Source organism: Lithobates pipiens, unplaced genomic scaffold, assembly GCF_037356315.1.
Source record: "Lithobates pipiens isolate NorthernLeopardFrog02 unplaced genomic scaffold, aLitPip1_a1.2 Scaffold_18, whole genome shotgun sequence".
NCBI lineage: Eukaryota > Metazoa > Chordata > Amphibia > Anura > Ranidae > Lithobates > Lithobates pipiens.
This window is the reverse complement of record NW_027507758.1, coordinates 280,876,799-280,897,256: the sequence shown is the minus strand read 5'-3', so window position 1 is coordinate 280,897,256 and position 20,458 is coordinate 280,876,799. Positions and strand designations below refer to the sequence as shown.

At 43.7% G+C, this 20,458-nt stretch overlaps 1 protein-coding gene across 1 annotated transcript in view; it reads right to left on the bottom strand.

Annotated features, from left to right (window-relative positions):
• MCM9 (minichromosome maintenance 9 homologous recombination repair factor) overlaps positions 1 to 20,458 on the bottom strand; it is a 148,241-nt gene that overhangs the window by 7,882 nt on the left and 119,901 nt on the right. The window contains exons 9-11 of the mRNA XM_077487038.1: positions 9,192 to 9,394; positions 8,716 to 8,919; positions 5,380 to 5,462 (exon numbers count right to left, since the gene is read on the bottom strand). Coding sequence (XP_077343164.1) covers positions 5,380 to 5,462; positions 8,716 to 8,919; positions 9,192 to 9,394 — 490 coding nt within the window. The remainder of the gene's footprint in view (positions 1 to 5,379; positions 5,463 to 8,715; positions 8,920 to 9,191; positions 9,395 to 20,458) is intronic.

The window sequence follows — 20,458 nt, the reverse complement described above, 5'->3', positions numbered from 1 at the left end:
TGGATCCCTTCCCCTCCTTTGGGATCAGTGAAATATAAGCCCTCAGGGTGTCTAGCGGGAAGGACTAGAATTAAAGGCGGAGACCAGAGGTCGGGAAAGCGTCTCAAAGAAGGCCTTGTAATAGGTTAGGGCGAGACCATCAGGGGCCATTTCAGGTTTTGAGTGAGGCAGTGCAACTCCCAGCTCCTCAATTGTGATGGGCTCTTCCAGTTTCTCTTGTACTGCAAGGCATTCCAGAAGAGGCTAAGTAGGTTTGTGAGGCGGTTCTGTCATCAGAGGGGGAATCCAAGGGGGAGGCATCACCTAAGTTGTAACGGCCCTCGTAGAAGGACCTAAACTTCGCCACCATATTGGAGGAAGTAGACAACCTCTGTCCAGAGGAAGCCACGATGCCGGAAATGCAAGTTTTCATGCGGGGAACTCCCAATGCTCGTGCTAGCAATACGCCTGGTTTATTTGAGAATTCGTACCTTGTACGATGTGCCCAGGCTAGTTTTTGATTTGTTTGGGGAATATGAGTGATCAAAGTTCTTCAAAAACTCTAAGGAGATCTTGGTAAGTGGAGCAGGCAAGAGTGGCCTTATGGGAGCATTCCAGACTACGCATCTGGACAAAAAGTTCTTCCATTCGGAGAGGCCTCTCCCTTTTAAGGTGAGCTCCCACCCTGATCAGTGCGCCCCAGATAACTGTCTTATGGGCCTCCCACACCACCAACGGATTGGTGACCGAGGCTTCATTGATGGAGAAGTACTCCAGCAAGGTGGTCAGGAGCTTGGAACGGATCTCTTCTGATTGGAGCAGAGACTCATTTAGTCTCCAGGATGGAGGGGTCTGGGACACTGGGCCCAGTTGAAGTGTCAGGTGAATCAGGGAATGATCAGAAAGAGAGATGACATCAATAGAGGTAGACACGAAGGATGAGCTCCGGCACGTTCTCACAGCCCACGTGCAGAGTCTGCCATGAAGTCAGCACTGCGCTAATCACAGTCAGTGAGACATTTCCCGATCTCTGCAGCCGCACGTCGGGACAATGTCGCACTGCCTGTGATTAGAGCAGTGCAGTGCCAGCTTCCTGGCGGGCTCTGCACGTGGGCTGTGCGAACACGCCGGAGCTCATCCTTAGTAGACACTACTCTGCATAGATCTTTGTGAGTTATCAACAGATAGTCAAGCCATGAGTAGGTGTGATAGACCTGGGAGAAAAAGGAATAGTCATGGTCCTGCCAGGAGTCAACCAGATGCAGAGTTTGCAGGCTCGCCTTCATCCATCAAATGCAAGAATAGGGGAGGAGCAAGGAGCCATGTGAAACATCCAGTAGTGGGTCCTTAACAAAGTTGAGGCCGTCTCCAAAAGATAAGGAGACCTTCCGCAAACTCCAAGAGGTCTGGTAGGAGCCCCCCTCAAACTGGGGGTGGTCCAAGTTTGGAAAATAGACATTGGCAAAGGTGACCCACATGTCAGACACCTTCCCCCTCAGGAGGAGAAAACGACCCTGGGTCCATTATACCTCAAAAGTCCAGGGAACCAATTTGGCCAGCAGGATGCTCACTCCTTTAGATTTGGAGATGGAAGAAACACCGATATGCTGTTAAGACCCTAAGGAGACCCATCTCATCCACCAACCTGTGAGCGGGACCATTATCTATGGAAGAGAACCCTAGCCTATGAATCTCACCAAGGCGAGAGGTGGAGAACGAAAACCGGGAGAAAAGTATGAAAAAAAGAACAGAAGGGCTAATGGGAAAGGGAAAGAGGGAAGTCAATAAATAGTGAAAGTAATCCAAGGACTCTGGCCAAGCACCAATATTGCCCAAGCAGGAGTCCACCCTATTTGAGCACTAGAAGTCACCGGAATTGAGCAACTAAACTGCAAAAAGAAAAAAAAAAACATTTGGAGATGCATGAGGTGATAACAGCAAGAACCACATTATAACTATTAAAAGAGCCAGCAAAATGAATGAACAAATAATAGGTGTGGAAATCAAACACAGGAAGAAAGATAAGAAAAAAAACATTAACTGAGACCATACGGTGGTGGTGAACCCAGGGGAAACAGTCAAATCAAAAGAGACTCCAGGCAGGCAGCAAAGAGAACAGAAGTAGTGTGTTGCCTTTTCACCGCTCCCCATGGCACCAGCACAGAGGGTCAGAGTGCACACTTCAACAGTCAAATCTGACACAGGGGGCAGAGGTATCGGAGTGTTGGTCCTGTGCACAGGTCACCCTCAACATCTAAAACGATGGATGGGGAGAGCGGCAAAGACAACAACCCCCCAACCCAACAAATATAACAAACTGAATTGGCTTAACTAGGCCCGAGGCCAGAATCAGGGACATTACGACACTAAAGGCTCAAGACCATTGGTCAGATGGCCAGGAGTGGAACAGGGGGGTTCTTGATTCAGCAGAGAGGTGTCAGTGTAGGCGTCTGTCAAGCCCAGGAGCTGGGAACATAGCAAGGAGAATAATATCCAATTCGTTCAGCCTAAAGTTTCTGGGTGTCCCTGAGGGGATCCACCACGGCAGGTGTTGGAATGTGTGTCTGATTTTGCAGTGTCTTACCAGTTACTGAGGCCTCAGAAGAGGTCAGACCTCAGAAGAGGTTGGATAGGGTTTAGGGGCCTCTCGACTTGAAGCACGAGAGCGGGGTTGCCTGATCCGCTGTGGTCTGGGTACGGGGGGGGGCGAGTGCCTCATGGGTGAGCAGAAAGTCATGCCAATTAGAGGAGAGGTTGCAAGAGCCCCCGCAGGGCCCTAGATGCCTGGAGACATCTGGGTAGATCCGTATAAGAGCTCCGTCTAAATAAATGGGGCTCCTTGACCAGGCCTGGCCCTTAAAGTGGAAATAAACCCTTCTATCGTTTTCAGTCAAGGAAGCTGCCATCTTGGCCTCTAATGATTCTTCAACTGCCATAATGCTACACATGTGATCAGTTATGAAACCAGCCATTGGATGGTTTGAAAGTTTGGTTGAGAGCACAACCAATGTGAAAGTTAGCATTTCCGGCATGCCGGGAATGTAAGTGTTTTTTGAAACTGGGTTTACTACCACTTTAACAATAAAGAAGTGGACCCTGCACAGGACATCTCATGGGAGGTCCAGGGGTGCAGGGCCCTGTATGTTTGAGGGAGGCGCCCTGGGGCCTGGGACTCTGTGCATCCTGTCCAACTCTAGTACAGATATGGGGGGCTTGCCCAGTACCTGGTTAAGGATAGCCACCACCATGGCACGTAGATCCTGGCCCATGGTGGCCTCTGGGATGCCACGGTTGCGCAGATTGTTTCTCCTGCTCCTATTCTACCCATCATCTAGCCGCAGTTCGACTTCAATTAGATGGCGGCGGAAGTCCTGGTGTTCTAACTCCAGGGTGGTGATGCAGGCCTCTGTGGCATTGGAAGACAATTCCAGGGCCGTCACCCATTCTTCCACTGTGTGGTGGAGATCATGAAGATCCCTTGTGAGAGCACTGACAATTGAAGTCGCCATAGCCTGCAGGTCTTGTTTGGTGGGCAGCACTGCGACTATATCCCAGAGAGCACCTTCTGAGTGGCCGCTCACCCCTCCAGACAATTCAGAGTCTGGGAGATCCAGGGACAGTACAGAGGAGGGCGGACGTTCGGTGCGGAGCAAAGGTCTCCTGCAGTCTCCGCTGGTGTGGTTTGCTTACTAGCATTGGTGGCAGCCCTTGCCAGCTAACTTGTGGCGGCGCCATCTTGGACAGTGCCATGGGAGAGGAGATTGCGTGCTGCCGAAGGAAGTAGTGGGTAATCTTGGTACCCCTCGATTCCCCAGTGGCCGGTCCCCCGGCATGAAAAATCTGCTCACTTGTGCAGTTAATCTGGTGGTTCTCGGTCTCAGCCTAAGAAGACGTCTTCATGCTGCCATGAGTAAGCCACGGTCCCTCCAAACTCATCTTTAACCAAATTCCTTCTCCAATGACCTGCAGGCTGGGTTGTTCCTACCTCGCAGCTCACATAAACAAAGGGACTGCCTGTAGGGTGGGAATGATCCTTCCTGCAGCTCATTAGAGTAAAAGAACAGCGCAAGTTCTACGTTTGTAAAGAGATGGGTTTGAAGGACACCCAAACTCTTCTCTGTTCTTTACCGTTTCACATAAAAGTGTACAATATAACAGACCTAATTGCACCTTTTAAAAGATGCAAACAAATGGATGGCATTAAAAGATGTAAAGCATAATTGCTTTATATTGAAATGTGAAGCAATAAATTGTCACAGATTTTAGGTTCAAGGTGCATCTATGGTCAAAATGTAAAATCACATATTCATTTCCACATTGCATTTCAACATTTCTAATCTTTTCCTATTAATCTGAATGATTTTGAAGTTTGTGCCGATGTGAACACATTTATTTCCTTGAATTGCATTATGCCCAGTTCACATAGGGGCTGCTTCAAAGTCACCCGACTCTGAAGCCCCTCCGTACATCGGGACTTCTAGCAACTTGCAAAACAACTTCTGTAGTCGCCCCAAAGTAGTACAGTAACCTTTTTCCAAGTCGGAGCGACTTGAGTCGCTCCTATTAGAGCGGTTCGATTGTACAGAATGGAGCGCAACTTGTCAGGCACCTGACAAATCGCCCCTGTGTGGGTCTTACATGCAATTAACTTTTCCCTGTGAGTAGCCACTGCTGTATAACATTTCACAGAGCCTGCCTTCTGAACTACAGAGGTGCTGACAGGGAGAGTTTCAAAAAGGTGAATCACTGCTTGCAGGCAGCAAGGTACAATGGAATGTGTAGTGCTTATAAATTAAAATTAAACAGCAGAGAAGATGCTGCAAAGTTGTAGGGAATTCTGGAAGCTGTGGAAAGAGATGACCAGCAAAACTCATAACATGAAGGGAGATTTTTCAAGTAAGCTTATATTAGTATTGCTATTAAAAAGAGGAAGTAAACCCTGATGAGTTTACTTCCTCTTTCATTCCCTGCAAAGGTAAAACATAATGGACTACTATGCATTGCATAGTAGTCCATTATATGTCACTTACCTGACACAGGCGCCAGCGATGTCACCACTGTCCCCTGTAGTCCAGCGCATCCATCTTCTCAGTGGGTCTCGCTGCTCCGCCGCTGTAATTCGGCGAAGCCGCAATGACGTCACTCGGGAGCCGCTGCGCGCGGCATATTCGCCGTTGACAGTGCCGCGCTCAGTGCACCTGCGGTGCCTGTCTTTCGGCAAATATCTCCTAAACCATGTAGGTTTAGGAGATATTTCTTGGACCTACAGGTAAGCCTTAATCTAGGCTTACCTGTAGGTCAAAGTGTGTTGTAAGGGTTTACAACCACTTTAAAGTGCTGATGTTACAAAATGAAAGAGTATGCTCTGGGCTTAGAACTCTGTAAACTAAATATACTTACTTGCATAGATGATTCCATTACCGATACCACAGTGATAGCATCTTCTATAGTCACAACATCTCGATACATCAATCTTGCATGGGCTGGAGAAAAACAGATATTGTTGTAAAATTAACCTTTATATTACACATAGGGGGTTATTTACGAAAGGCAAATCCACTTTGCACTGCAAGTGCACTTGAAAGTGGACTTGGAAGTGCAGTCGCTCTAAATCTAAGGGGTAGATCTGAAATGAGTGGAAGCTCTGCTGATTTTATCATCCAATCACGTGCAAGCTAAAATGCTGTTTTTTATTTTCCTTTCATGTCCCCTTTGGATCTACAGCGACTTTACTTCCAAAAGTGCACTTTCAGTGCAAAGTGGATTTTCCTTTAGTAAATGACCCCATAGTGTAGAACACCTTGCTTTATCAAATTTACACAGTTGTGTAATTTGAGTAAGCATAGAACCTATGGAGTGTAGTACTTTTTACAGTTTCATTCTAAGTACTGAAAAGAAGAAGAAAAAAAAAAACACAAAACAAAAAAGGGGTATTCGTTTTCCTGTCAAGTAGTTTGGGCTTCTTGCACCCTCATTATGCATGCTCCATCTCTCCTTAAAATGTTTTCTTCTCAGTGTTCCCTTCTATCTCCCAGCCCTGCATTGTCGGGTACTTTCTCTTTCCCATCAACAGTACTAAAGTGAGTCTGCACACAATCAGCTTTAGGGCCTATCAAATGCACCCATTGCTGAATGATCTCAAATGGATATGAAACTGGTGCCATTGACAAAAGCCTAAAGGATGTAAGCACAGGTCCTTATACTCTTCATTCACAACTTTGCTCTCTGCTTTCCTCTCGAGTGTGGCACTCTCCCCACATATTCTTCATAGCAATAATACATTCTTCTGTCTGTTTCTCTCCACCTTTGTTATCAACATGTGTGGTGTACATTGACGCTGATTGTATGCTCAGAAAAGTGAAGGAAGTGAGCCACCCTCGCTTACAGTACAGACAATCGCTGTGTGTACTCACGTAATGAGAGGATAAGCAGACATGTTATGGAATAAGGAAACCAAATACCTACCATCTTAATAAATCCTACTCCACAGACATTATGGTTTCTGTACACTATATAGTTAAATGTCCAGCTAGGCTAAAATAGACATATGCAGTATTAAATAAACTGTTTAATATCAAGCTGCATCTGTACAATAAACCAGCAGTTCTGGATGCATAGTTAGGCACACTGGCTTTGCCCAATATCCTATAATGTGGAATCAACCCCTTATTTATTGGATCTGTGATGGAAGCGAGATGTGCCATTACCATATCTTTAGCGCTCTCATAATGTAATACATTATGGTGGGAAATATGCACTTTTTTTTTAGTTTGTAGTGATTACAAGTCCCATGATGGTGGTCTTTTTCTCCCATACTGGATGAATGCACATGAAGAAATATAGGCTACTTTTTAAGTTCGAGAGTCAGACGATAGGCAAAAGTAGAAAGCAGAAGTGTAAAAACAGTTTTTTAATCATCAACACATTTGTGAATTGTCAAGCCAAACAGTCAATATTATTCTGTTGTGCAACAGACATGGCACAATCTGCAAATACAGTACCTAAATCAATCAGCCAGAGGCCAGCTTCTACTAATATAGCTTTATTACATGTATTATGAGTGGTTAATATGGGCTACTGCATTATCTACTTAGCAACTTATTTCTTGAACCGTTCTTTTGAATAAGACTATTTGAGTAGTAAATTCAGAAACCATCTGTCTGGAAGTGTATTTCAAACCTGTGTGTCACTTTACACCAAAGGAGGATACCACTATAACAGGCATTCACTGCAACATGTCGGTATGACCAGTACATTTTGTTGAGGTTTCCCTAGTAGGCTAGCAAAGTATGCTTCTGTGATAGTTTGGCCTTTGCAAGGCAATCCATTACCAACCCTAACATCCCACAAATGTAATGCCATCACCTTTCAAGCACAAGCAACAGATTTCACCTTCTCTGAATTAGGTGACACAGAATGGTTTCTATTGTATTTATTTTAGGTTTTATTACTGTCAGTGTTTTATTCACCAATAGAAATTGCTGCTGAAATATTTAGCTTGATTGGCTTTAAAACGGAGGAAGATTGTCCAATTACTTTTTTCGTCAGATTGGCTGTAATTGATGTGTAAGGAGTTTTGGGATGCAACCCTGAGTATCCTTGGTCACTGCAAGATGTTTTTTTCCACATCCAATCTGCCTAATCATTATATGTCTTGCTTGCAGTACTATTTTGTGTGCTCCTTATCTACATTTTCTCAAATGATGATTTCAGATGGTCGTCCTTAAAGTGAAAGTAAACCCTTCTATCGTTTTCAGTCAAGGAAGCTGCCATCTTGGCCTCTAATGATTCTTCAACTGCCATAATAATGCTGCACATGTGATCAGTTATGAAACCAGCCAGTGGATGGTTTGAAAGTTTGGTTGAGAGCACAACCAATGTGAAAGTTAGCATTTCCGACATGCCGGGAATGTAAGTGTTTTTTGAAACTGGGTTTACTACCGATTTAATGCTAGTTTTTCACTGTCTACTTCTTTCCAGTACTATATGAAAGGGCATCCTGTGCTACGGTTTCCTCATGAATGTTTTTTTAGCTCCAGCTTTCAAAGAGTCCAAGGTACTGAATTGCAGAATCGCATTAGTGGTTTCTAAGAAACAACCACCTGGTGAAGGGTTGGAAGGAGGGCAATAAGGCCAGGGGTATAAAGAAATTCAACAAATTTAAGCAGATAATTTAGCACATCTCTGGGCTATTCCATTTTAGTACCGTGGATTGACCAAAAATAGTCTTATAGGTCCCCTCATCTACCCTACATGGCATTGATGAAGGAATTTCATCAATGCGACTATTGTATTTTGACACCTGAACAAATGCAACCACTGTTTGGCCATCAATTTTCCTCCCAGCTCCTTCCATTATTCAATCAAAAGATGGCAGGTGGCCAACAGGGACACCCACGTAGCAAATTTTGTTCAGTTTTCAAGAACCAAGCTTGACAATACCTACAGCATCATAAAACATAGTTTACAATTGGCTTACCTAAGGTCCTAAGCCCTTAGCAACTAGAAAGCAGCATTGCTCTCCTCGTTCCCACTGTTGCTTAGGATACAGGGAGGTATGGTTGCAGCATGTTAAATCATAATGAAGCATAGCCTCAACACCCCAGTATCAAAAATGCATGCTAGGGGTGAGCACAGAAAGGAGAACATATTTATTCAATATTTAGTCTGCTTAACTGCCACAGAACACCATTTCAGTGCAGCAGTCCTTTCATGTCAGCCAAGTATAAGCCTCACCTTCAGCAAGCCGTATCAAGCTCTCCAGTAGACGGATTGTGGTACGTGCTGCATTTCTACTATCACTCTGTCGTTGAAGCTGATAGTAGCGCACTAGAATCATGTTGGCTCCTTCAGACATCTTAGGCTGCAAGGTCTTTATTAAGCAGAAATAAGTTTTCATCTTTTCCATGTTCCAAAGCTTATCAGATTTGTGGTTGCAATCTAATAAACAGAAAAGAATGACATTACATATAAATGTGCGAGCACTGCCACTGGTACAATATGATGCTGCGTTCCATAGTCTAAGCAAAACAGAAAATGTTTGAATTTGTGTTGAAGCATTGTGTTGCAAAATGTATGGCTCTCTGCAGCAACCAATCTTCCTTTAGTAGCTAAAGATGCAAATCGAGAGAGTAAAATGAAAAACACACAATTGTCATCAACAGGCCCCTTAAAAGCTTGATACATTTATAAAAGCACTGCCGATTTTATACCTTTATTTTCCAGTATAAAGGAGGAAATAATTTTGTCCCAATCTTCATTTTTTGTATCCAGCAAAACCAGAACCAGATCAAATCTACTAAGCAGAGGACTAGCCAGTGCTACATTAACAGAGATGGATTCATTTGGATCATATGCCCCCTTTGGATTCGTTGCAGCAAGGATGGTTGTTCTGGTATTTAATTTGCACACCAACCTGAAAAAAATTTATAAAGTAAACATTATCAAAGAGAAAAAAATACATTTGTAGTGAGCCATACAATACTCTTATTTTTCTCTTGAATAATGCAGTAAAGCAGTAAGAACATGCATATAAACAGGTATGCGGTTACATATTTATTACTGAAATTTTGTTCTATCTTTGGTTCCATAAAAAAAAAAAAAAGACAATGTTGTATAGCTGTGACATGCAGCACAATCTTAAAACTATAAGTAAAGGCAAAAAGTTTTTTGTTTTTTTTTGGATGAAGACCTGCCAGGTTTTTATTGCCGTCCTGTTTATCGTTGTCGCAGAGAGTGAAAGTAAAAGAAAAATAGGATTTTTCAGCATATTTACCTGTAAAATCCTTTTCTTTGATTATACACAGTGAGGCTATTATTCCTTACTTACTGGGTTATACTTCACCTCCAGGTGAATGGACACTGGTAGACCAAAATGGTCTTTAGACAGGAAGGGATCCCCTATATAACCCTTCCCATACAGGAAGTACTTCAGTTTTGTAGCAAGCACTTAATCCTCAAAAAGAGGGGAGGGACCTCTGTGTCCTGTGATGTACTCAAAGAAAAGGATTTTACAGGCAAGTATGACAAAAAAATCCTATTTAATTTATAATACATCACAGGACACAGAGTGAGGCTATGATTCCTTACTTACTGGGATATCCCAGAGCAATAGCCTTGAGGGGAGGGAGACACCCTGCCAAAACAATAGCCATCAGACCAATACGGCATCCCGTAGTGCACTACGGCCAAAAGCCGAATCCTCGGCTGCTCGAACATCCACTTGATAACATTTTGTGAACGTGTGCACTAAAGACCAAGTGGCAGCCTTACAAATCTGAGCCACAGATACCTGATGGCGAAAAGCACAAGAGGTTCCTACACCGCTGGTAGAATGAGCTCTCACCCTAAAGGGGGGAGCCCTACGTTTCAAACCATAGGCCTGAATGACCAACTGGTGGACCCAATTGGCAATGGAAGCTTTGAAAGCTGCCTGGTCCATCTGGTAAAACAAAAAAGGAGTCTGATCCTCAGATCTCCGCAGATCTAGAAAAATAAACTCTGACGGCTCACACTACATCCAAGGAGTGCAGTTGTTTCTCTTCCGCTGAACGAGGCTGATAGAAAAAAAGAAGGCAAAACAATGTCCCGATTTAAATGAAAGGCTGACACCACCTTAGGCAAGAAGGATGGCACAGGTCATAACACGACCCTGACTTGGTGAAGGATCAAGTATGGTTCCCTACACGAAAGGGCCACCAACTTCAACTTCTACCCGAGCTGATGGCCATCAGGAAGGCTAGCTTGCATGACAGCAAGAGTAAAGGAATTTCCTTGATAGGCTCAAACGATTGTTTCTGTAACACAGACAGTACCAGGTTTAAATGCAAAATGAGTTACCCCCTACATAAATGTTTAGATCAGTGAATGGGAGGCTAAGGGCCTTTGAAAGAACACTGACAAGGTCAAAATCTGACCCCTAATTGTACTCCAAGCCAATCTGATTTCCACAGCGGACTGTAGAAAAAGAGAGAATTCTCCCAATCACGTATTTCCGAGGATGCCATTTTCTGGCTTCACACCAAGCAATATAAGCCTTCCAGACTTTATAATAGATCTTCCTAGTGACTGTTTTCTAGTATTCACTGAGATGCCACGATCCTTTAACACCCTGACTTCAATGGCCATGCCATCAAATTTAGAGATTGTAAATTGGGGTGGAATATAGGACCTTGAGACAGTAGATCGGGGCAGTGCGGAAGTGTCCATGGCCCATCTATTGCCAATCTCATGATCTCTGGGAACCAGGGCGTTCTGGGCCAGGCTGGTGCCACCAGGATTGCTGGAACCCCCATCTCTCCAAATCCTGCGCAACAAACGTGGAAGGAGAGGGATGGGGGGGGGGCGGGGCAGAAAACCAGGGAAAACTGGTTTCATAGAACTACTAAAGCATCTGCTCCGATTGCCAGGGGATCCCTTGTACGGGACAGAAACTTATGTAGCCTGGATGCCAATAGATTGACCTCTGGCTATCCCCAACAGTGGCAGATTTCCTGAAACAAGTTCAGGTGTAGGGTCCATTCCCCTGGGAATATCTGCTGGCAGCTGAGATAATCTGTCTTCCAGTTGTCTACTCCTGGGATATGGACCGCTGATAGAACCGGAACATGTCCCTCTGCCCAGGTTAATATGTAGTTCCCCTACTCCATAGTTAAACGGCTCCTCGTACCACCCCAGTGGTTGATATAGGCCACTGCAGTGGCATTGCCGGACTGAAGCCTGATCGGGCAGGCCTGAAGCTCCACCGCCCCAGGACCGTAGGGCCAGGCATACTGGCCATAATTCCAGGATGTCCCTCTAGGGTCGCTCCCCAGCCTGAGAGACTGGCATCTATGGTCAGTACTCTCCAAGACACCGGGAGGAATGATTTACCCTTTTGTAGGTTCAGATCTTGCAACCACCAGCTTAGGCTTAAGCGTGCCCGAGGGGATAAGGACATGGGGTAATCCAGGACTTGTGCTCTCCTGTTCCAAGCCAAAAAGAGGTCTTGTTGTATAGGCCTGGAATGGAATTGAGTGTAAGGAACTGCTTGAAGGAGGACACCATCCTTCCCAGAGGACTCATACAGAGTCGAATGGAGGGTTGTCTGGTGCCCCTTAACCGACGCATCTGATCCTTCAGGGCACAGATCTTTAGGAGTGGCAGAAATACCTTTGCCTGGACTGTATCCAGGATCAGACCTAGATACTTGAAACTGAACTGGTTTCAAGGCTGACTTTTTCAGTATTTATGACCCAGCCCAGGTTTTCTAAATACTGCATTGTGCAGGCTACACTGTGTTCCAGGGCCTGTAATGAGTGATTTCTGAGCAGGAGGTCATTCAAGTATCAGAGCACCAAGAACCCCTGGGCCCTTAAAAGACTCAGTACAGGTGCTAGGATCTTTGTAAACACCCAAGGTGCTGTGGCAAGCCTGAAGGGCAGTGCCACAAACTGGAAATTACGTTCCTCTACTGCAAATCGCAGGAACAAAGGTACATGTAAATACGCATCCTTGATATCGATGGAGGCTAAGAAGTCTCCCATCTGGAGCGAGGCTACTACCGAGTGGACTGACTCCATCCTGAAGAACTGGATTAACAGATGTTGGTTCAGGGATCTTAGGTCCAAGATTGGCCTTAAGTCCCCATTTGGTTTTAGAACCATGAACAGGTTTGATTAAAACCCCGTGCTCCTTTCGGACACCGGAACATGTATGACCACTCCCTCATGCACTAACTGCTCTAATGCTTGAAACAATACGTTTCTTTTTGAAGGATCCGCAGGAACGTTGGATCTTGAGGAAACCTACATAATTCCAGCTTGTAACTGCAGTACACTGTTGAGGTGACCCACTCGTCCTAGACCACTGTTCTCCAAATGTCTGCAAATTGGAGCATCCTTCCCCCCACCGGATAGAGTGGAGATGTCCCCTCCAAAGGAGGCCTTGGTGCCAGGTTTAGAAGAGTTCTGGACCCAGGGTTTTTTTCTGGCCCTGCGACTTGCCCCTGTCTTTATTGCCCCGTTGGTGGTGGATCTGCCTTGTTGCTAAAAAGCCTGAGGAAGTTCCTGAGGTTTTAAACGAGGGATGCCCTGGCCTTCTCTTTACAGGAAGTAAAGAACTATTTCCTCCGGGAATCTTTTGGATATATTTATCCAGATCACCACCAAACAAACGTTGCCCATGAAATGGGAACCCTGTCAATAACGCCTTACAAGGAAGCTCGGCTGATCAGTTCTTAAACCACACAAGTCTGTGCATGTATACAGACAGGGGAGCCAAACGAGAAACCTGCTGTTTGGAATCCTTAAAAGCATCTACAGCAAAACACAGCACTCAAGGAATACTTGTCCTGTTTCCAGCAAGATCAGCCTCCTGGTTAGGCCTGTCAGGCCGTCTGACCTGATCCTTTAAGGACTGGCAGACTCCAATTGCGGAGACAGCTGGCTGAATAGCTGAACTAGCCAAAGAAAAGGAAGAGTTTAATAATGACTCTAGTTTCTTGTCAACAAGGTCTTTCAAGCCCTGTGCGTTATCCATTGACAAGTTCAGTTCTTGTTTAAGGAAGAGAATGCCGCATCTATGGCTGGCATGCTCCATTTCTTAAACTTCCTCCATGGGATATAAAAGGGAAAACCTCTAAGGAGGAACGAAAATCCTGTCAGGATGTTCCCAATCAGCATACGCCACCTGTTCCAACAGCGGGTGCAAGGGGAAGGCCTTTGCAGCCTGAAGAGGCTTTAGGGACCCCAAAGAGGAACAGGGAGGCTCAGAAATCTCTGCAGGAGGGACTCTAGACCTAGAGCTTGAGAGAGCTCAAACAAACATGCCTATCCACCTTTCAGACACTGGTAAAAAACTGAAGTACTTCCTGTATGGGAGGGGTTATATAGGGGATCACTTTCTGTCTAAAGACTTTTGGTCTAACAGTGTCCATTCACCTGGAGATGAAGTATAACCCAGTAAGTAAGGAATAATAGCCTCACTCTGCATCCCCGATGTATGATAAAGAAATCCCAAATTTTGGGTTGTCACCAGAACAACAGTAGAAGAAATCTTTCAATGGGGATACCTGTTCTGTTGACCCTGGTGACAACCAGGGATTTCTAAACATTGGAAAAATGTCCTTTCACTTCCGGCTTTGGTTATAGGATACGAAGTGAAATCACCCCAATGGGAGACAAATGACAGGAAAAAATTATTTGGTATCCAAAATGAAACCAATAAGAAAAAAAGTCTATATTTGGGCAACCAATTTATAAGCAGTTCTTTCCTCCAGATATTATGAAAAAGATCACCTTTATTGGCGACAGGAGAGGGCCCCCCCATCGCGATCCGGTGCCCTCCGCTGCTTACTGGAGCTGTTGGTAGCAGCTGAGGCGATCACATCTATCCCCTGCCTGGGTATGGACACGAGTGAGGGGAAGATGGCCCCCACCCGTCTCCATATCCCTGCAGGGCGGAAGCGACGTCAAAACGTCACTTCTGCCCATAGCTCTTAAAAAGTCAATTTTTTTAAATGACAATTTTTTTTTTTAATTGCATTTTAAGATTAAATATGAGATTTGAGGTCTTTTTGACCCCAGATCTCATATTTAAGAGGTCCTGTCATGCTTTTTTCTATTACAAGGAATGTTTACATTCCTTGTAATCGGAATAAAAGTGAAACAGGTTAAATAAAGGTAAAATAAGAAAAAAAACATTTTTTTAAACGCACCCCGTCCCAATGAGAAGTGAACGCATACGTGACTAGCGCCCGCATATAGAAACGGTGTTCAAACCACTCATGTGAGGTATCACCACGATCGGTAGAGTGAGAGCAATAATTCTAGCCATAGACCTCCTCTGTAACTTAAAAAATGTAACCTGTAGAATTTTTTTAAACGTCGCCTATGGGGATTTTTAAAGGTAAAAGTTTGTCACCGCACAATTTTGAAGCGTGACATGTTGGGTATCAATTTACTTGGCATAACATTATCTTTCACAATATAAAAAAAATTGGGCTAACTTTACTGTTTTTAATTCAAAAAAGTATATTTTTTCCAAAAAAAGTGTGCTTGTAAGACTGCTACACAAATACGGTGTGACAGAAAGTATTGCAATGACTGTCATTTTATTCTCTAGGGTTATGTATAAAAGAGAATATTCCTGCGCCTAATCAAAGAGTAATCTAATTGTTGCACCGCTGCACACACTGAAATGGGGTACTTGAACCCCAATTGGAGAAGACAAAAGGTAAAAAGGTAGTGGTGCGCGGTACTATGGTGAAGAATCTAGTTAAAACAGGTTTAATATATTCAATAGGTACTCAAAAGATTAGAAGATAAATGTAATATCGTCTCCACTACAGGTAATAAATGGAACGTAGAAAAAGAAAAGACAATATATGTATATAAAAAATATATATATATGTATATATAGTGAGGGACCCTCACTCCTATGCGTAGTAGTATTTTAAGTGGTAGACAAATGGATAAGAAAAACAATTAATGATAAATAAGACTGGTGGTCCCAATGCGATTTTTTAGGTAGCAGAGTTGCATAAAGTGGCAGTGCTGAATATAAAGAAGGTCCGTGAAAATAACTACTACTGTATTTGTTTCAGTGACTAAAGTACTATACATAAAATAGTGGACGAAATAAAAAATATATAAAGTGAATCACCATGCGATTTGTTAAAAATGACGAAAAACGCATACAAAGTGCTAGTGCTGAACAATAAATAGATCTGAAAAGAAAATCTGCTAAGTCAAAGTATATGTGTAACAGTGTACAAAAGTAATCATTAGCTAGATAAGGCAAAAGATGTAAGTAATGCTTGCCTTGTGACTAGAGAAATCGCATATGGTGTTAAAGCCAAGGGAGGGTTAAGCAAAGTGACTCTGTGCGGGTGTCTTTATACCATAGACTTAAATATCGGTGCAGTGCACTAAATTGAATCATACAATCAAAGAAAATAAATCAAATTGTTGAATCAAAACAAAAACGCATAAACGATCCAAGTGTTGGTGAGAGGGAAACAACCCTCTGGGAATAATCCAAAACAGAAGGAAAAAGGTGCACGGTGTTTGAAGCTATAAAAAATATAAAAAAACAACAATGGAACAGTAATCCTAGTTAAAATTGTCCATTCAGCTGGTGCAACAACAAGTGGCGATTAGCCCAAAATCGCATGCAACAAGACAGTCGCCTGCAATGCTGGTGCTTAAAATATATGTGCACTAGAAGGTAGAGATTTAACCACTTCAGGACCGCCGTATTGCCATTGTACGTCAACACAATGGCACAATCACGTAGATTTACGTGATTGCCTTCCAGCGGGTGGGGGGTCCGACCGGTTCGGACCAGGAGCGCTCCGTGATGAGGGGATGGCCGTTGGTTTTCGGCCACCCCCTCTGGATCGCTCCTGGCCAATGAGAAGCTTCCTCCCCTGTGTATTGTTTACACAGGAAGGAGGAAGTGATGTCATTCTCCTCGGGGCGGTCTTTTTGACCGGACTACGAGGAGAAGACTAATAGTAAGTGTGCACCAACACTACACTGACATGTAGGTACACACAGGCACACAAACCCCCCCCCCCCGATCCCCCCCCCGCCCCCCAGTCACAGTGTCACTGATTGCATTGATCATTTCTTTACTGATCAATGCATTCAGTGTCAGTTGTGACAGTAAAAACTGTCAGGACAGTTAGTGTTAGGTCCAGGGTAGCCCCCTATCACCCCCCAATAAAGATTTAACCCCCTGATTGCCCCTAGAGTTAACCCTTTCACCCCCTTTTGCCAGTGTCACTAAGCGATCATTTTTCTGATCGCTGCATGTGTCACTAGGTAGCTAGTTATTTTTTTAGGTTTTTATATCGCTAGGTACCCCGATATACTACCCAATAATGGTTTTAACCCCCTGATTGCCGCTAGTTAACCCTTTCACCCCCTTTTGCCAGTGTCACTAAGCGATCGTTTTTCTGATCGCTGCATTAGTGTCGCTACAGTCGCTAGGTAGCTAGTTATTTTTTTAGGTTCACCGCCAGGTTTTTATAGCGCTAGGTACCCCGATATACTACCCAATAATGGTTTTAACCCCCTGATTTCCGCTAGTTAACCCTTTCACCCCGTTTTGCCAGTGTCACTAAGCGATAATTTTTCTGAACGCTGCATCAGTGTCGCTAGGTAGCTAGTTATTTTTTTAGGTTCACCGCCAGGTTTTTATAGCGCTAGGTACCCCGATATACTACCCAATAATGGTTTTAACCCCCTGATTGCTGCTAGTTAACCCTTTCACCAGCGATCACAGTATAAGTGTCACTGGTGACGCTGGTTAGCCAGTTAGTTATTTAGGTTCCCCGTCAGGTTTTTATATAGCGCCAGGGACCCCCATATACTACCTAATAAAAATTTGAACCCCCTGATTGCCCCTAGTTAACCCTTTCACCACTGATCACCGTATAAGTGTTACGGGTGACTCTGGTTAGTTTGTTTTTTATAGCATCAGGGCACCCACCATTTATTACCCAATAAAGGTTTAACCCCCTGATCACCCGGCGGGTGATATCAATTAGGTTTTAGGGTCAGGGTCTGCGTCGCCCCAGGCAGCGCTAGGTTAGTGCCAGTACCGCTAACACCCACACGCAAAGCATACACCTCCCGTAGTGGTATAGAATCTGAAAAGATCAATATCTGATCTGATCAGATCTATACTAGCGTCCCCAGCAGTTTAGGGTTCCAAAAAAACGCATTGTTAGCGGGATCAGCCCAGATACCTGCTGGCACCTGCGTTTTGCCCGTCTGCCCAGCCCACCCAAGTGCAGTATCGATCGATCACTGTCACTTACAAAACACTAAACACATAACTGCAGCGATCGCAGAGTCAGGCCTGATCCCTGCCATCGCTAACAGGTTTTTTGGTAGCATTTTATATTCAAATCCGGAAGGCAGTGCTTGGTTTTCGGGGTCCCGTACGTGGCTAGGCTCCCAAAAAGTCCCCCACATGTGGTATCCCCGTACTCGGGAGAAGCAGCAAAATTTATTTTGGGGTGTAATTTGACTTCTGCCCATAGCATGTGTGAGCAATATATCATTTAGTGACAACTTTGTGCAAAAAAAAAAAAAAGTTTGTAATATTCCCGCAACTTTGGGCAAAATATAAAATATTCCATGGACTCAACATGCCTCTCAGTAAATAGCTTGGGGTGTCTACTTTCCAAAATGGGGTCATTTGGGGGGGTTTTGTGCTATTTTGGCATTTTATGGCCTTCGAAACTGATAGGTAGTGAGGAGTTAAATCAAAAATTTGCACCCTTAGAAAGCCTGAAGGTGGTGATTGGTTTTCGGGGTGCCGTGCGCGACTAGACTCCCAAAAAGTCCCACACATGTGGTATCCCCGTACTCAGGAGAAGCAGCAGAATGTATTTTGGGGTGTCATTTCACATATGCCCATAGCATGTGTGAGCAATATATCATTTAGTGACAACTTGGTGCAAAAAAAAAAAGTTTGTAATATTCCCGCAACTTGTGGCAAAATATAAAATATTCCATGGACTCAACATGCCTCTCAGTAAATAGCTTGGGGTGTCTACTTTCCAAAATGGGGTCATTTTGGGGGGTTTTGTGCTATTTTGGCATTTTATGGCCTTCGAAACTGTGATAGGTAGTGAGGAGTTAAATCAAAAATTTGCACCCTTAGAAATCCTGAAGGTGGTGATTGGTTTTCGGGGTGCCTTGCGCGACTAGACTCCCAAAAAGTCCCACACATGTGGTATCCCCATACTCGGGAGAAGTAGCGGAATATATTTTGGGGTGCAATTCCACATATAACCATGGCATGTGTGAGCAATATATCATTTAGTGACAACTTTTTGTAAAAATTTTTTTTTTTTGTCATTATTCAATCCCTTAGGACAAAAAAAATAAATATTCAATGGGCTCAACATACCCATCAGCAATTTCCTTGGGGTGTCTACTTTCCAAAATGGGGTCATTTGGGGGGGATTTGTACTGCCCTGCCATTTTAGCACCTCAAGAAATGAGATCGGCAGTCATAAATTAAAAGCTGTGTAAATTCCAGAAAATGTACTCTAGTTTGTAGACGCTATAACTTTTGCGCAAACCAAAAAATATACGCTTATTGACATTTTTTTTACTAAAGACATGTGGCTGAATAAATTTTGCCCTCAATGTATGACTAAAATTTAGTTTATTCGATTTTTCTTATAACAAAAAGAAGAAAATATCTTTTTTTTTCAAAATTTTCGCTCTTTTTCCATTTATATCGCAAAAAAAAAAAAAATCGCAGAGGCAATCAAATACCATCAAAAGAAAGCTCTATTTGTGGGAAGAAAAGGACGCAAATTTCGTTTGGGTGCAATATTGCATGACCGCGCAATTACCAGTTAAAGCAGCGCAGTGCGAAATTGCAAAAAGACCTCTGGTCCTTAAGGTGTTTATTGGTCCGGAGCTGAAGTGGTTAAACAGTGATAATAGTGATGGTGGATATCTCCCACGTGGTCCTGTGTAATCAGAATATGGGTGTCCCCTTACCTTACAGCTGTAAGGTAACAGCATATGGTATAGAGGTCGACCGATATATCGGCCGGCCGATATATCGGCCGATATTTGCAGTTTTTTAAATAATCGGCATCGGCCGATTGTGTTGATAAAAAGCCGATTCTACAGGGGACTTTGAAATGACTTCTGTAAGAAGTCAGTGTGAGTTGCCATAGCAACACTTTCCTCCTCTCTGGGCAGACTGCCAAGAAAAGAACTAAATGATACAATGTTTACACTTCTGAATAAATGAAGTCATCTCTGTGTAGAAGTTCTCAGTTTAACCATTTAAAGACTAAATCTTTTCTGACACTTGTTGCTTACAAGTAAAAATCCTGTATTTTCTGCCAGAAAATCACTTAGACCCCCCAAAAATTATATATATTTTTTTAGCAGAGATCCTAGGGAATAAAATAGCGGTTGTTGCAATATTTTATGTCACACGGCATTTGCACAGAGGTCTTTCAAATGCATTTTTTTGGGAAAAAAAATACACCATTTAAAAAATAAAAATAAAATAAAAACAGTAAAGTTAGCCCTTTTTTTTTTTTTTTTTTGTCCAAAAGTTTTGACTACCCGTTTTTATTTAATATATATGTTTTTTTTGTTTTTTTATCTAAATCATACATACAAGTAAACTGATTGGAGGTTTGTTTTGTTTAATAAATGTTTAAAGCGGGAGTCCGCCGGGACTCCGCGTTTTTTTTTTTTTTTAAAGCCAGCAGCTACAAATACTGCAGCTGCTGACTTTTAAAATAGTGACACTTACCTGTCCAGCGCGCCCGCGATGTCGGCACCCGAAGCCGATCGCTAGATCGACACTCAAGTGCTGCCGCCGCCATCTTGGGTATGGGAATCAGGAAATGGAGCCTTTCGGCTTAATTTCCCGGTTCCCTACTGCGCATGCGCGAGCCGCGCTGCGCAATAAGGATGGTCCCCGCTGCCTCTGGGATCTGTGTTTC